The sequence below is a fragment of the Monodon monoceros genome, unplaced genomic scaffold, assembly GCF_005190385.1.
Source record: "Monodon monoceros isolate NGI ecotype Baffin Bay Population unplaced genomic scaffold, NGI_Narwhal_1 Super_Scaffold_8, whole genome shotgun sequence".
NCBI classification, from domain to species: Eukaryota; Metazoa; Chordata; class Mammalia; order Artiodactyla; family Monodontidae; genus Monodon; species Monodon monoceros.
In genome coordinates this window covers 33,904,628-33,918,366 of record NW_021703785.1, presented here as the reverse complement: position 1 = coordinate 33,918,366, position 13,739 = coordinate 33,904,628, and the positions used below count along the sequence as shown (strand labels likewise).

The 13,739-nt window shown below is 36.6% G+C and overlaps 1 protein-coding gene and 1 pseudogene across 1 annotated transcript; both read left to right on the top strand.

Moving 5' to 3' along the window:
• Window positions 1–432: 432 nt before the first annotated feature.
• On the top strand, window positions 433–1,012 carry LOC114888053 (annotated as a pseudogene).
• A 537-nt stretch (window positions 1,013–1,549) lies between these two features.
• LOC114888052 (transcription factor TFIIIB component B'' homolog) lies at window positions 1,550–8,603 on the top strand. The gene is given in 5 exon segments (XM_029209948.1): window positions 1,550–1,709; window positions 1,712–2,096; window positions 2,098–2,470; window positions 2,472–2,565; window positions 8,500–8,603. Coding segments are annotated over 5 exon segments (1,116 nt in total).
• Window positions 8,604–13,739: the final 5,136 nt, after the last annotated feature.

Here is a 13,739-nt window from a genome sequence, read left to right as displayed (position 1 = left end):
ACAAGACTCAATCCAGGTTTCTACAACATTGAGTTATGTGACGCACAGGAGTTCAAATCCTGTGCAACCTGATTGCTGCACTTTCAAAAGTCCAACTATATTCTCTCTTAGTAAAGAATTGCAATTTTATTTTTTAAAATAACTGTCAAAGACCATTTTATATTTGTATCAAAATTTTGTAGGGTTGTATATCTCATTAACACTATCCTGCTTACTATCTGTCATATTTTCATACTTCATATTTTAACATTTCGGCAGCTTTTTCTGGCTATGTAAAATTACCAGTGAGATGAAAGGGGTGATTTGTTCCAGATCAAATATTCATCAAAGCTATCATACTGTGCCGGGGGTGGGAGATGGATGACAAAAATAATATATTTGTTTTATCTCTGGCATCTGTCCTGGCTTTTTCTTCCCTAATACCCTGGTTATGGAGGTTGTGATGACTATGGTGGCTATAATAATTCTGGTTATGGGCATGATGGCTTTGATGATAGAATGAGAGATGGAAGAGGTATGGGAGTTCCAGGCTATGGTGGAGCTGCTAATGTAAGTTCAGATTTTCATGGTGGTCATATTGTATATATGAGAAGATTACATTTTCATTCAATTGAAGATGACATTGCTAACTTCTTCCCAGCACTAAATCCAATAGTAGTTTATACTGATATTGGAGCTGATGGCAGAGCAACCAAAGAAGCAGATGTACAGTTTATGACACATGAAGTTGCAGTAGCTCGCCATGTCTAAAGATATGAATAACATACAACATCAATACATTGAATTCTTCTTGAATTCTAGTCCTGAGGTGGCTTTGGAATGGGAGATTCTGGAATGGGATGCTATGGCAGAGATGGAATGTATAAAAAGGGAGATTATGTATCTATTGGGAGAATGGGAATGATGAACAACTTACAATGGAAGATGCAGTATTCCTGTTGGATTAGGTGGTGGTGGATGCAGTGGAGGTTACCATGGGCAAGATGGCAAGAATGAGGTGAATGGTGTGTGATGTACCGAAGCATAGCCATCAAATGTACAGAGTTCTGACCACAGCATCTGGTCTACTAAGCTTTCTTACAGATTTAACTTCTTTTGTATTTTAGGAACTTTATACTGACTGAAGGAATATGTTTTCAAAGTATTATTTGAAAAAGCAACAGATTGTGATGAATAAAATTTTTCTGTAGGTTTTAATTATTGCATACTTTGACTTAAAAGTAAAATTTCATATAAAAAAAAAGAAAAGAAGTATGTTATATGGCCCTCATTACTTCTAAACTGAACTATTGTAAAAGCAGTCAAGAATATATATCTTGAACAAGGTACCGGGGGAAACTTAGCTATTAGTGTAGCAGGGTCATGAAGAAGAGTCGGCGGCGGGAGGTCGGAGGCGGCGGCGGGGGCGTGAAACTGAGGTAACTGCCCGCTGGGCTGTTGGTGTGACTTTGTGGGAAGGGCGTAGATCCTAAAGCCCTCTCCCGGCAGCGGCCGGGGCTCGGGGTTGAGAGCGGCCGTGGAGTCGCCTCCCTCGGCCCCTGGCTCTGCCATGTTCCGCAGGGACCGCCTTAGCGTGAAGCCCAATGTCAGGCCTGGAGCAGGCCCCAGGGGCTCCACCGCCCCCAATCCACAGCGTGAACGAGAGGCTCCCAGGCCGCCGAAGCCTGCAGGGGCCTCTGTCGCGAAGCCAGCGGAATCCACAGATGTGCCCCGGTGGATTGCGGGGAAGCGGAGCCCCGAGAAAAGGCTCCCAAGAGCAATGATGAAAAGACAGATGGTGGGAAGAATGTTGAAGAATCCAGTAAATCTTCCTCTACCGTTTCACAGAGAAGAAAGCGAGTATCAACTACTTTTAGTCTGGTTAAACCTAGTGTCAGTGTTCCTTCAGAACCTCATCCTTTGTCTACAGTTAATCAAGAAGCTCCAGGGACACACCCTGTTCTAACAAAAGAGAAACAGCCATGCTCAGACAGATACCGAATATATAAAGCCCAGAAACTGAGAGAAATGTTAAAAGAAGAATTGAGGAAAGAGAAGAAGCAATGGAAAAACAAATATGCTGTAAATGAAAGTCAGAGGCCACGAGATCGTTCCAAAAGACTTCATATATTACCTGCCAGATAACAATCCAATGAGTTCTTCACTGGAGCAAGAAAAGAAAACTGAAAAATCATTGACACCAGTCCAGACAAGAGAGCAAGAAGGTAAGAGTACTCCTGATGGTGAAGATAATGAAGAAATAGAAGAGGAGATGGATGATGGGCCATTGCTGGTTCCTCAAGTAAAAGTGGCAGAAGATGGTTCTATTATTTTGGATGAAGAAAGTTTAACTGTAGAAGTTTTAAGGACGAAAGGCCCCTGTGTTGTTGAGGAAAATGACCCCATATTTGAGTGTGGTTCTACAACTACATACTCCAGCTTTAGGAAAAACTATTACTCTAAACCATGGTCAAATAAAGAAACAGATATGTGTTTTTTTAGCCATCAGCATGGTAGGAACTGACTTTTCTATGATTGGACAGCTTTTTACTCACAGAGCCAGGACAGAAATTAAGGGCTTCCCTGGTAGTGCAGTGGTTAAGAATCTGCCTGCCAATGCAGGGGACACGGGTTCAAGCCCTGGTCCGGGAAGATCCCACATGCTGCGGAGCAAGTAATCCTGTGTGCCACAACTACTGTGCCTGTGCTCTAGAGCCTGCAAGCGACAACTACTGAGCCCACGTGCCACAACTACTGAAGCCTGCATGCCTAGAGCCTGTGCTCTGCAACAAGAGAAGCCACTGCAATGAGAAGCCCGTGCACCACAACGAAGAGTAGCCCCTGCTCACCACAACTAGAGAAAGCCTGCGTGCAGCAACAAAGACCCAACACAACCAAAAATAAAAGAAACAAATAAATAAATAAATTTTAAAAAATAATAAAATAAAATTTTAAAAAGAATATATATCTTAATATTTGTTGATTTCCTATTATATGTTCTATACTCTGAAAGGTACATTTACCTAGATGATCTCATTACTCTTCTGCAAGGTAGATATTAATAGCTCTAATAATGTGAACAAGAACATAATAAGTCCTCTCTAAATACAATATTACTTTGCTGTTGCATTCATGGGTCTTCAGAACAGTTTCTTATCTATATCTCCAGTTTTAGTTTTATTTTTAAAATATTTTAAAATAATGCTGCAGTTGAAATAATTGCTTACTATTCCCCATATAAGTCTCAGTAGAACATCTGCTCCAATAATCAATTTTACTTAAAACACTGGGGCCGGGCTTCCCTGGTGGCACAGTGGTTGAGAGTCCGCCTGCCGATGCAGGAGACAAGGGTTCGTGCACCGGTCCGGGAAGATCCCACATGCCGCGGAGCGGCTGGGCCCGTGAGCTATGGCCGCTGAGCCTGCGCGTCCAGAGCCTTTGCTCCGCAACGGGAGAGGCCACAACACTGAGAGGGCCGCGTACCGAAAAAACAAACAAACAAACAAACAAACAAAAAAAAACAAAACACTGGGGCCAAGTGAAAACTAATGTCTTCATCGTATTACAGTATATTAGTAATAAGTTGTTGCTATATGGTATAAATACATATTTATATATTATTAAATAATGCAAAATTGCATATATTTTTGAACTAAATAAGAAACTTCAAATAAATTTCTAGCTTCAGTTGGCATTTTCTAGGTAGATGAAGAAGGCTCGGGACATGGTTAATTGTTCACAAGGCCTCTGCTTTCAGGCAGATGGAGTTGTGTGTTCCATTTGCAAGATGTATGGTGTCCCAGTTCTATCACTTCATATCTGTGCAATGGCACCTATATTTACACAACCTTATCTGCAGCACTGAGAATAACTTCTCATTCATAAGGGTTCTTTAAATAGTACCTGAATGAATGAATACTTGAATGGAAAATGCTTATTTGATTAATATTGGTGTCCATTACTAGATTCTAAGCTTCTTGAATGGAGGAGTAGTAATGAATAGTATTGTTCACTGTTTTATTGCATTTTGGGGATTCAGTTGGAACTTGGCATATCAGGCACCATGTAAGTGAGAAAAAATATATACACACTTACAGAGAAACACCTAGGTCTTTGTCTTTTACCATGTTCATTTTTTGCTTTTAGAACTATGTCCAATATTTGTTTGTTAAAAGGCTGCAAGTTATCCTACTCCCTATATGGTTTATCATACCACTAACATAATTACCATCCAAGTAGGAAGCCCATTGTATACTCATTTGACCCCATCATGCCCTGTGGAATAGATATTTCAGTATGTTGATTGATCTAAAAGCAAAATAAGTTCATAGCCAATATGAATTCATCTAGAAGAATTTTCACATATTTGACATTTAACAAAATTGTGATATACATTATATCTTGATGAAGTATATGTTTTCAACCTTCTCACAAGAGTACATGTAACAGAAAGAAGTCTGTAATTAATATTTGAAAACTTCTGTCTACATCCTGAATCTGCTACCATCAACTGTGTGTCCATGTGAGAATCGCTTAAATTCTCTCATTCTGCTTCTACCTTTGAATTTGCAGAATATAATATTTGACCTACCAATGTATCTGGGTTGGTGTGAGGAAGAAATGAGATCATGTGTGGTAAAATGCTTTGTGAATTATAAAGCACAGTGTCCATATGCTTCTCTGTCACTTGGTGGTTCCTGGCTAGGCATGTCCCTGTCAGTTTGACCAGTTGTTCTAACAGATTTGAAAAGCTGAGTTTCAACCAAAAGATATAAAGCTAAAATGGGTTGCTTTAGACATCTTTGCATTTAGTCTTTCTAACGACTGACATATTATCTAATGTAGCAATGGGAGCAAAGTCTCCCTTGGTCATCAACTCCAAAAGTTTTCATTCCATACAGAAAAGAGAAACTTTCTCCAAAGGTGCTCTATAATTCCTACTCACTGCTATGCTAGATTAGTTAGCATAGATTCATGCTAACGATCAGTTGATCACATGCTTATATGAAGTCTCTTTTTGTATATTTCCTGCTGTTCTATAAAGGTTTCTACTATGAATGAAGATGTAATAACAAATTGTTATAACAAAATGTTAAAAACATTTTAAAGACATGTTTCAAAACCAAAAAATTACTATTGTTGTGGTGATGACAGATTTTTTTTTTAGATTTATTTAATTATTTATTTATTTATTTATTTATTTATTTATTTTTTGGCAGCGTTGGGTCTTCGTTGCTGCGCGCGGGCTTTCTCTAGTTGCGGCGAGCGGGGGATACTCTTCATTGCGGTGTGAGGGCTTCTCATTTCTGTGGCTTCTCTCATTGCCGAGCACAGGCTCTAGGCATGCAGGCTTCAGTAGTTGTGGCATGTGGGCTTCAGTTGTCATGGCTTGCCAGCTCTAGAGCACAGGCTCAGTAGTTGTGGCGCACGGACTTTGTTGCTCCGTGGCATGTGGGATCTTCCCGGACCAGGGTACGAACTCGTGTCCCCTGTGTTGGCAGGCGGATTCTTAACCACTGCACCACCAGGGAAGCCCCAGATATTTTTAAGGTGCTTATTTCTTTGTTCATTAGAGTAATGCATATACTGGAGACTCTTAACTGCCTTTGAAAAATTAGGAACTTAAAAATATACAGATGGCAAGGCTCCATTTTTAAAAATAGCTTTGAGGTTGTACTCAGTTTTCTGTAATTTTTTACTGATCCATAATTGATTCTGATGGCTCAGTGTCAAACACAGATTTTGAGTGTGCGTGCGTATTATCTGAAATGATAATTATACATAAAACACATTATTTTGATGCTTATTATTACAAATTTACTTCTGTAAAGCTTTTTCCCTTAGACAAATGAATTTGGAGAATGCAACATGCTAGTAAAAGGAGTGAATGTTTTAAATCCACAGAAGTATAAGTAATTTGTAACTTTAAAAAATATGACACATTTAAATTTTACTTCATGAAAATATAGTAACTTTATTTAGATGTATCAATAATATATTTACACCATCACATACCCTTTGACAAGCAGTTGGGCTGAGGTAGCAGTACACGTTAAAATATTTCAAGCACTTTTGTATTTCTCAGATATCAACCATTAATGGGTGGTTGAATATTTTACATATGCTATTTTAACTATCTCAAAATAGACAGTAAAATTCAATTTAGAACATTAAAACTATCTTTCCCTACTAAATAAACCATAGGTGTCCCTACAGTTCTGACACTAATGTAATTATTATTAGCTTGCAATTCTTATCTGAGACAGTTATATAGATAAAGTAAGCCCTGAGTAGCATTAAATCGGCCAATTTGACATTCTTATCAGTAATGACCCTTACATGGCTGTTTTGTTGTAGAATACGGTATGATTAAGTAATAGCAGGTGGGTCCTTACTGACATTAGTTATTTACAAGTCAATTATCCTTATTTTATCTGAGCTCTTTAGGTCATACATAATGAATATTTATTAACATTTTGCAAATTCTCAATATATATATACATGTATACATATATATATATCTTAATATATATATTTGTAAACTCCAGGCTATCACAAAAAATATGTTACAATGAGGTTATTTCAGAAAATTGAAGCCTTTTATGTAACCATAAATAAGTTTCATTCAGAGACATTTTTCTCAAAATGTTATTTGAAAATTAGAGTTTTCTCTATTGACAGAGTGGTTTTCTAAAAAAAGAAAATTTCCCGATATCTAAGGAACATTTCCCATGCTCACGTTGGAACAAACTTTAGCATGTTACTTTTCTTATCAGCTTATAATTTGATTCCTCATTGTTCTTTATATGTAAAATGGAGCTACTAATATTCTCTTCTTGATTATTTTATAGTATTCTTGTAGTAATACTTTTAAATATAAAGGGGCATATGAAAACAGTTTGGAAATAAAATGTTTCTACTTTGAATTGGAAGATTAGAAGATTTTCATTTTAGAACTTGAAGCAATCACCCAGGAACTGGCTTAGCAATTTTAAAAGCTTCATTTTAACAGATATTGTTAGTGAATTCCCCCTTTTAATTAGGAGGTCTTAAGGTTGCAATTTAGTTTCCCTGCTTAGGGAGCTACAATTCACAGGCACAGGTTTTAGTTCTCATATGTGTATGACTGAGGTGAAGAGAAATGTCACACAGATTCCAAGTAAGGAACTAGATTTGAGCACTGAAAGTCACACCCAGTTTGGGAGAAAAAATTCTGAAAAAATTCCTTATTTGGAGCAACATAGGAGCTAATTCCCATGAAAACTCAGGAATCTGTACCTAAATAAATATTTTGGATGTCCAGTGGTCTGGGGCATAACAATATATTCTGCGTAAAAAGAGTTCTAAAATCTCAGTGGTCTACTACACACACATTTCTTTCTTGCACCCTGTGGGGTGGGTGTAATATCTCTGTTTCAGGCTGTAGATCAGGCTCAGGTCAGCTCTTCATAGCTTTCATTTCAGGACTAAAGCTGAAGAAGCAATCGCTATTTATGATGTTTTAATTTTTCAAGGTGAAGAGCAGGATAGCTAGAGGGCAAGGCAAAACCAGGCAAGTCCATACAAGCATATTTAAAGTGAGCTTACCTTCCACTGGACAAAACAAGTTACGTGGCCAAGCCCAAAGTCGAGCCTGGGAATTTTGGCAAGAGAATTCTAAACACTACCACAATACCGTTATCCCCTCAAAGGTGAAAGACAAGTTGGTGCACTTGTATGCTCCTAAGGAGAAAGAAAAAGTCAAAATACTTGTGGTAAATCTTTTAGGATCTCAGAGGCAACATATACATTACATTTGATGCTATGACTTTAAAACAATCTGAAACTACCATCTTTCAGTGGGGTCATTGTTGAGAAAAAATTCTCTAGGAGTCTTTTGAATTTCTTTACTTCCTGTAAGCAAGGCACTAACTGTCTTTTATTCCAGGATAATCTTTCAAAGAATTTTTGTATAGCAAACAATGTTGGAAGTTAGAGATACTGTCTCTCTCTTACATATATCTTATATTAATTTAAAATATCCTTCTTATTATTTATTACTTTTCAGAATTATATATGTCCAATCAAGCTTGTTAATTACTTGTTCTTACAGATTTTTTTGTCTGCTTGACCTATCAACTGCTGAAGAGAGGTACATTAAAATTATCTATTATGATGGTACATTTGTCTGTTTTTCCTTGTGATTATATCTCTTTTTGAGCTATGTGTTTTAAGGATACATCACTAGGTCATAAAAGTTTAGAATTGTAATATCTTCCTGTTGAAATAAATGTTCTTGCTATCTACAGACTTGCTTTATAATAATGTTCTTTTTATTAGCCTTTTGCGGCAAAATTTCTGCAGCCTCTGCTCACAGATTGACTCGTCTGGTTCTAAGTTTCTTGTTGGAAAGTGGTATAAACAAACACTGCAGGTGGCTCACAAAACCTCAGGCAGATATTTCTTTTATAGCTGAGGTCCCAACAGTGACAATGTAATCCAGAAGTCTGAAGTTGTGATGATAACTTCTTGATTCCCCAGATTTCAGAAGTGATAGAGCTTGGAGCTCCTTTGGGAAGTCAATTCGGAGACGTTGTTCTGGCAGTCGTTCCCAGATTCTATACTATATCACCCAACAATTTTAAACACCTAATTAATTCCCTCTGTTAAATTTCTTTCTTTTTAAACTATCTAGAGTAGATTCTGTCACTGAAACTCACATAATATAGTAACTGGTAACACCACTCTAGTGATTGGAATCTGGGCTTGGTGCCTAGTTGGTCTTGAAAACAGCATATTCACTTATTTCCAGGTAGAGTACCAGTAGTTTGTACATGAAAGTTGCAAATAAGTTGCCGAAATTTTCCCTCTTGATTCCCCTTTGGCAGACCAAATGCATGCTGCCACACCACCGTTCTGAGAATGAAGAATGTAGTAAGGCCATGAGAGTGAATGACTGTTTCATTCACTGGAAAGTTTAAAGCTGCTATAACAGGATAGGCTTTAAATCTTAAGTTCTTGACTAAAGGCATAGTAGAAAGAAGGAAGTTTCTATGACTGCCCTAAAAGACAATCAGAGCCAGATGCTCTGGGTTGAGAAATTACAGCATATTCAGAGAGCCTTCTGTTATCTTAAATACTAATTGGAGCACACACTGGAAAAGAATTAAAGGCTGATATTGAGAATATTGAGAGTTTAAAGGATTTATCTGATTCAGCTTGCCTTCAACCCCCCACCCCACCTGTCAGCGCCTGTAGGGCCTTCACCAGAGTCAGATGTCAGCGTGCCATGTCCCAGGGGGCCCGACATTTACACATAATGAGAAATGCAAGATTATGCTAATATACATTGGCAAAAAATTTCAAAATATTGTGTGAGAGTCATTGATAGAATACAAGACCATAAAAGAAAACACATAGATTTGGATTGGTTGAATTTATTGATGTGAAAATATATGTCTGACCTCTATGCTGTCCAATAGAAATGTAATGTGAACTCTATATATGTAATTTGACTTTTCTAGTAGCCACATAAAAAGTAAAAAATAATAGGGAAATGGACTTTAGTATTATGTTTTATCTATCCAATGTGTACAAAATACTCTCATTTCCAAATAGAATCAATATAAAATATTAAACATATATTTTACATTGTTTTACTACCTCTTCAAAATCCAGCATGATTTTCCACTTACAGCATATCTCAATTCCAATGGTAAGTTTTCATCAGAAATATTCGATTTGTTTAAATATAATAAAACTTATAGTTGAGAAAGTAGAATCATATCCCCCAAGACTTTCCAAATATACTTAAAAGTTTCATAAAAGAATCAAATACCAAAATATTATTTTCCATTAGTATTTATATCAATTTTAATGAAACTAATTTATCATTATTGCAAGAATTGTTTTGACTTTGAAGCAAAAGCATATAATTTTAAAAATTACTTCTATCCAAGTTAAATAAATTCAATAATTCTTGTACCAAAATAATATTATTATTGATTTGTATAATGAAAAATTTTAATTTTAATATAAATCTGTGTACCAGCCTAACTAAGACACAAATAAACTCTTCCTTTTCCTGGAACTTTAAATTTAGCTTGTTCATGAGCAGTATGATGTTGGTGAAATATATAAATCACATTGCCCTTTTTTCTTTGATGATTCAGTATATAGAAAGCATTTCTTTTGTTCCAAGAACATCTTGACTTGTAATGAATAGTACAATAAATCACAGTGCATTTTTAATACGCTTTAAAAGCTCTATTTTTTCTTCCCCTTTGCTTTCTTTTTCCAAGAGGAAAGAGAAGGGAAAAACAGGTGCAATTTGTAGTGATTGGCAAAAACCTCCATATATTCACACAATTTTATTTTTATTTTTAAATAAATTATTTAATTTAATAAAATAAATTCCTATTTTTAAATTTGCAACAATAATTTTAAAAGCGCTCATGTGAGAATCTTCTCTTCAAGTGAAAGATCAGGGAAAAAAGTGAGATAGGGGATAACCAAGCTGTCTCAAAATGAAGAGATATCTCAGTCAAAAACTAATATTACCCAGCAGAACTTCTATAAGTGTTCAAAAGTCTAGAATTTTTTACTTAAGGAGTGGGATCGAGTCAACAAGTCCCAAATCAGTCCTTCTATATTAAAAAGAGACAAAGGGAGAGTCTAATGAGATTAAACTCATAGCCACAGAGATGATGAGAGCCAGAGACCTAGGTCTGTAAGCAGCAACTCCCTTTGTTTCACGTTGAATACCCTCATCTAGTTATTAGTTCTTCCTCCAGAAATCTGTCAAACAATGAGGGACTGGAGTTTTAAAAGGTGTATGGCCAAAGAAAGAGATCTAGTGCTGAGCCAGTGAAAAGGTGAGATAATGAGATTGACATTGCTGACATCAAAAACCTGGTGAGAGAAAGATTAGTTTACAATCAAATTACTCTCATATTCACTTACAGCCAAATAAGTAAAGAGGCCACCTGTATTTTCCTCACGAGTAATGGCATGGAGACGATTATAATAAACACATGTTTTAGGCAGAAAGGCATCCAGTGGAAGTTGCTAGACATACGGGTTGTTTGAGGCTAGGCAAGATTCTCCTAAATGAATGATTCACCCATAGTAATGACGCTAAGTCATTACTGAGTTTCAGTTTATATCTATTTTCATTTTTTCCAATCTGTTGCAGTGCAATTGAAGTGGCGATATATTGCGCTGTTGTTCTAAAATATTGTTTTAAGTACATAATTCTACTCCATTTGTGCCAGGAAAATGCCCAGACACCTTCATTAGAAATAAAGCAAATCTGTTCAACAGTACTCTGAACAGCAGGCACTATATGCTTTATGGAACAGAAAAGCTTTAGCAAACCTTATCTTGTACCATATTCATTCTGCCTATGTCTGTTTATGTTCTCAAACTTTCTGAAAATGTGGGCGCAACAACAAAGTAGTGTTTAGCTACCCTCCTCTCTTGGCCAGGTGGTTGATTGCATGGTTGGGCATCTTTTTTTGCAGGTGGTATACAAAATCATACACACCAGCTGCTCAGCCTACTGAGTGATACTTTGCTAAATGACACAGCCCCAGCCATATATAACAACATATAATGATGCTACACTGATATCTTCACTAGATTCACTTAGCTCTGAAAAGAATTCTCTAAGAAAGACATTTCTGTGCCTTCATTTCTGTTTCATGCTGGGTAATGTTGGCAAGAATTATTCATGGCACATGTGAACAATTCAAAAAAAATATTGTAAGAAAACAACAAGGCAGCTTTGCAGAGGTGCGCTATCCACTTGATGACTTGGCATGCTGCCCCTGGTGCTTGGCATGGCACCCTGGCGGCTGGCACAAGGGATGCTATATATCCCTGCCATTGGGCCTCTGCTACGCTACTTGCTGTGCACGATCAATATCGACCAACTGCATAAACAACCGGATGAACCTTGTATCTGAGGGATAGCAAATAGCATTTGAATCATTTTACATAAATCTGAAAATGTAATCGCGGTTGACATTCCTATTAGTATTATATCTGAGCGCGATGATCATAATTGGATAACATTAAATTTAATTTATTGAACAGCAGTCCACTGCCCGCTTTACTGTGACTATGATCTGTGTAATGAAACCAGCAGTACGAAAAATTCTCTCAGTTTGTACACTTCCTGGACAGCAGCCAAAGTATTTATTGCTATTTATGCAATTAATGGCTATTTGATTCTTTTTTTTTCCCCTAGTAAATAGTAAAGTTGTGCTATGTTTTCTTAGCTCTTCAAGGTTTGTTTCAGCTGTAATTAATATGACTAGAAGAATAATACTCAATTGTTCTTAGTAACTGGTTTTCGTGTCTGGAACATTTGCAACTTACACATTGGTTTCTTGTTTGAGATGATTAAATTGATAGTGGCTCTATTGCCAAAATAGTCCCATATGCTGAAGTATGTTTTATTAATGTGCAAAAATCAGAAGGTAAAACTTCACTAGCCAAAAGTCTGTGGTGGTTAATCATCTGTTCTTCCAGCTAATTCCATAATCCTCAATGTGACAATCAATTCATCATGCTGAAATGGCAAATTCATATAAATCATATTTCCAAGTTCTACATGCAGTCAATAAAATACATTGCATATTTCCCATAAATTATGTGATATAATGTTAGTTTATTTTTCAAATTAAAAACTTTAACCACCCTATGTCTTTATCTATTGTGCCTATAAAGTAATGAGCCTCATATTGATGTATCTAGAAAATCACAGCATGCACAGGAAAGAAGGTTTGAAGTCTTCTGACTTGAGAAGAATTCATAGGAATAATAGACACTCCATCTCCTCTAAGATAACCAAATGTTTGAATATCATTTCCTACTTTGTTCTCATTCCTTACTGGCTAGCATTCAAATATCTTTCTTAGTATATTTTCCAACTTGGAACAGGGAGGTATAAGGAGGAAGATCAGAATTAGCATCCTTTTGCATATGCTTGCTACTGAAGCAATTAGAATAATCTGCATCCCAGTGTGTATGCTCTTGTATTTTTCTTTTCTTTCAGTCCCACCCATCGCCCTACTATCAGGGGGTTAGAGTGAACACTTTACAACTCCTTTCTTTCTTTTTAAACTTCTTCTCTAAAATCTATTTAGTGTCCATAATAAGAACTTAAATATGGTAATATAGAGTTCCAAGCCACCTCAGTTGGTCACATGATTCATAACCATGGTTACCTTCTCTACATAACAGAATTGTGGAGAGAAGAGACTTTCTACATTTAGTAGATACAATCCTTAAGTTCTTAAATATGAAGTTTGGATGAGTCAGTCTAAATTTATTTTATAAATCAAAATAAATGTATTAAATTATGCAGCATTTCAGAACACTGAGTTCTCCCTACAGGAGGATCTGTCCAAACATACTTAGCACTAGGAAATTCAGCAGGAAGAACATGATATTTAATGAAAATAGTCTGAATCGTGAGTTTATTCCCCTCCTTTTTCTGTTTTCTGTCTGCTATTTCTGATAAACCCGTTGTAGTATCGTACTTTGCTTTTGAATTTTAGATCAACTATCATCCTTCTAAACACAGCACATCACTTGAGTGATCTGGCCCTAATTCATCGTCTACTTCAATGTCCTGGTGGTCCTTGGGTCTGACACATAATTCTTCTTGTTGGGAGGAGAGCCCATGACTCAGTTTCTGCCAAGTTCCTTTCTGAAAAAAGCAATGCAGCACCTGCCATACATAGTCTGATTTTGTTGAAAATAAAAAGAAGGAA